We start from the raw sequence: 3,580 nt of genomic DNA on the forward strand, positions 1-3,580 counted from the left end.
TTTAATTTAAGCAGGCCTCAAACCCTGATGAAACTGTAGGCTCTGCACGTCAGGTTGTTTTGTGATGTCACTGTCCTATCCTTGTTTTGTTTATTCAAGGGAAAAGAGTTCACCCTCAGGCCAGTAGGGGCACGTGTGGATTCAGAGACAGGGGTCTTTTAAAGCAAGACCTTGGTCGGAAAATATTCCTCGGTGGGAAATTCCTCTGGTCTGGCTCAGGCTCACTGGCTGACTTCACTTAAACCTACATGGACTGCACAGTCACACAACCTGGTCAACTAAGGACAGAACAGCATATTGTCCTGGACATATAGGCAGAATGGAACCCACAACATGGATAAATGAAAATCTAAATAAGAAAATGTTTTTATTGCCAATTATGCTCAATATACAAGCAATGTGCTTTGCTTTTTTATTGATTAATTGAATACTTTATTAGTCAGAAATGTAAACAGCATGTGGTACAGTAAGACATTAAGCATAACACAAAAAGGTCCTGGGGACTTGTTCCCATTGTGGTCCTATGTATTCAATTCATCAACATACAGTAGCATACAAGACAATAATACGTGTCATCAACAAATACAAACACTATATTATGTACACAATGGGAAAATTACATTTACCTCCCCTTTTGGTCCCCTGACAGATGTTTCTTTCAGGCCAATTTTGAAATAAACCAGTGTTACGCGTCCTTTAATGGATGGTGTCAGGACATTCCACATTTTGGTGCGGCAGAGCAGTAGAATGAGAACTTTCCAATGTTTGTTCTAAATTTGGGTGGTTCCAGATCATGGTACCGTCCCTCTAGTGTTGTGGCTGTGGGTATCACTCACTTTGGAGAAGTAGTTTGACATGTATATTGAGGGCTCTGAGGGCAATGTCTCTTTGACCATCTTAAATACCTATCAGGGGAAAAAATGAAAAGTTGCTATGGTCACCTGATATTGCTGATCTTGTCTAACTAAAAGGCCAGTCTGACTGTGACTGATTTGGATACCTCCATATTTGGGCCGTCAGACTGATCTGGAACTCCATATTTGGACAAGACTGACCTCGAACTCAAATCCATGTTTGAGCCAGACTGACACGGAATTCCATATTTGGGTATGGCTGACTTCATTGTGTCTAGTTATGTCAAATCTGGACTACTGTCGTATTATCTGGTCTAGTGCATCAAAGCAAGAACTTGGTAAACTTCAGCTTGTTCAGAACAGAGGCGGAAAGACTAGCACTTAACTGCTCTGTCAGGAGTAGTGTGGATGCTATGCATGCCAGAGCAGATGAGGGTGGATGAAAGACTGGCAAGCAGCCTTATTCTGTTATTAAAGAATGTCTATTCCTCAAAGAAACCCTTCAGTTTGTTTTTACAGCTATTACTTGCAAATGATAGACAATGGTTATAATACTAGACAGGCACTAAGTGGTCACTTTACCTCTGCCCAGAACCAATGCACTTAAGAAAATAGTAATGTACAGAGCCATTGCATACTGGGATGTGTTCCCCTCCCCCCACATTTGACTCTAACTAAAATTAAATTTGGTTTCAAAAATAAATTTAAGCAAGCAATAATCAGAAAGGAAATCAGATAAGATTCGCTTGTTATTATTATTGGTATTTTTGTGTTTTAATTCCTTTCTTTGTTCTCTAAGTTTGTGTTTTTGTTCACTAACATTGATCATGCTATACTGAATTTTATACGTTGTATTGTGATGTTTTTTGCTTGTTTTTTTGTTCAGTGTAGACTAATAACAATAAACAACTAGAAAATGTGCTCCTCGGAGCACAAGTCTCCGCCAGCAGACCCGTGCTATTTTAATAGCACGGGTCGTCTTGGTAGAACGGGTCGTCTTGGTAGAATGCGCGTGGTTTTTGGTGTTCTGCAGGGGCGACTGAATATGTAGTGTCTGCATCTAAAAAATGTTCTTCTTGAAGCAATGTGTCATATGGGAGTCCTCGTAATTGACTGGTTTGTTCAAATGCTTGTCTGTCTTCTTCATCTTCATTGTCTTGAACAGTTTCAGCAGTTGATTGGTGTGTTTGATCTATGTCAGTTTTCTCTAGTGCTACATAATGTATTTGATCAAGGTGGCCAATTGTTACAGTATTAAGACTTCGGCCTTGTTGTGGGATCAATTCAACTCTATAGTCCTCTTCTGTGTTACTGTTGTAGATGAGTATGCTTTCTTAGCTTTGGCCTTCTGCGCCTTTGCTTGTCCAATGTTAGGTGTTCTCAGAGGGACACACACACGCACGGACGGGTGATTTATACTGGAAGGTACTGTTCCAATATTTCGTCATGCGTCTCGCTAGCCAATCAAAAGCATTGGTGACAACATATTGTCACGTGTCACGTGAAGTTTGACCAATGTTAGCTTGGCAACGGGGGAGGGGGACACACAGCGGGACGAAGCGAAAACATACTCTCCGCCTCCGGCGGAGACAATAATGACATCACAGTGATGATGCAAATGTCAAGGCAGCTCAGTTTAAAACTGGACTGCACAGCAGTATTGGGGCAGTCTTCCACGCTTGCCTGCATCAGGAACCAGTAGAGCAGAGATACCGAAACACATACCCCTACCCAACAATCTGCCAGTTACCCATACCCATTATCATCGTATTGTGAGGGCACAAACATCATCGGCTAACTTCTCGCTGGACAAGCCCTGCAAGCAGCGGGCCAGTTCCCAGTTCAATATTTGTATGTGGGTATTGTAAAGCCAAGAAAGGTATCACTAAGACCAGCCCAACCTGTCGCCTCAGTGATCTGGTAGTCACAGCATAGGTGGGCATTGTGTCAGGCCAGATATCACTAAACAAAGGAAGAGGAGACCAAAACAAACCAGGCATTTTTCAAAGTAGCCTGTACGATAGGTACGTAGCTAGTCAGCAAGGATAAGACTAGAATAAGAACGAAGAGCTGATTGTCACAGCAGCCGCATCAGACAAGAGATATAGACAATGACAGAAGGGGACAGTGTTGGGGAATCCATCCATGGGAAGCCATCTGCAGTCGGTACCTTCTTCACACAGCTTGGACAGATCTATCAGTCATGGCTAGACAAGTCAACACCATTCTTTGGACTGCGATGGACTGCAACTCTAACACTTGGTCTCATCTACATGATCAGAATCGCCGTGTTACAGGGTTGGTTTATAGTTACATATGCTTTGTCAATCTACCAACTTAACATGTTCATCTCCTTTATATCACCGAAAGTGGATCCTGCACTGCTTGACGAAGATTATGATGATGATGATGAGGGCCCCTCCCTCCCTACCAAGCAGAATGAGGAGTTCCGACCATTTATTAGAAAGTTGCCAGAATTCAAATTCTGGCATTCCACAACAAAAGGAATTATGGTCGCCATGGTTTTCACATTCTTTGATTTCTTCAACATGCCAGTATGCTGGCCTATACTTGTAATATACTTCATCATGATCTTCTGCGTCACCATGAAGAGGCAGATTAAACATATGGTCAAGTACAGATACCTACCATTCACACACGGGAAGAAGACTTATAAAGGTAATAAGGAAGACACAGGGGAACATTTTGGTAGTTTATCCTCTTAA

The 3,580-nt window shown here is 42.0% G+C and overlaps 1 protein-coding gene across 1 annotated transcript; it reads left to right on the forward strand.

Annotated features, from left to right (window-relative positions):
- Positions 1–2,965: 2,965 nt before the first annotated feature.
- Positions 2,966–3,580, forward strand: LOC308092266 (protein RER1-like; the record flags this gene model as incomplete). The annotated part of the gene is made up of 1 exon (XM_080438114.1): positions 2,966–3,580. The coding sequence occupies one exon, from the start codon at positions 2,966–2,968 to the stop codon at positions 3,578–3,580; it is 615 nt and encodes a 204-aa protein (XP_080294240.1).

The sequence above is a fragment of the Gymnoscopelus braueri genome (assembly GCF_963280865.1).
Source record: "Gymnoscopelus braueri genome assembly, chromosome: 9".
In the NCBI taxonomy this organism is placed as follows: domain Eukaryota; kingdom Metazoa; phylum Chordata; class Actinopteri; order Myctophiformes; family Myctophidae; genus Gymnoscopelus; species Gymnoscopelus braueri.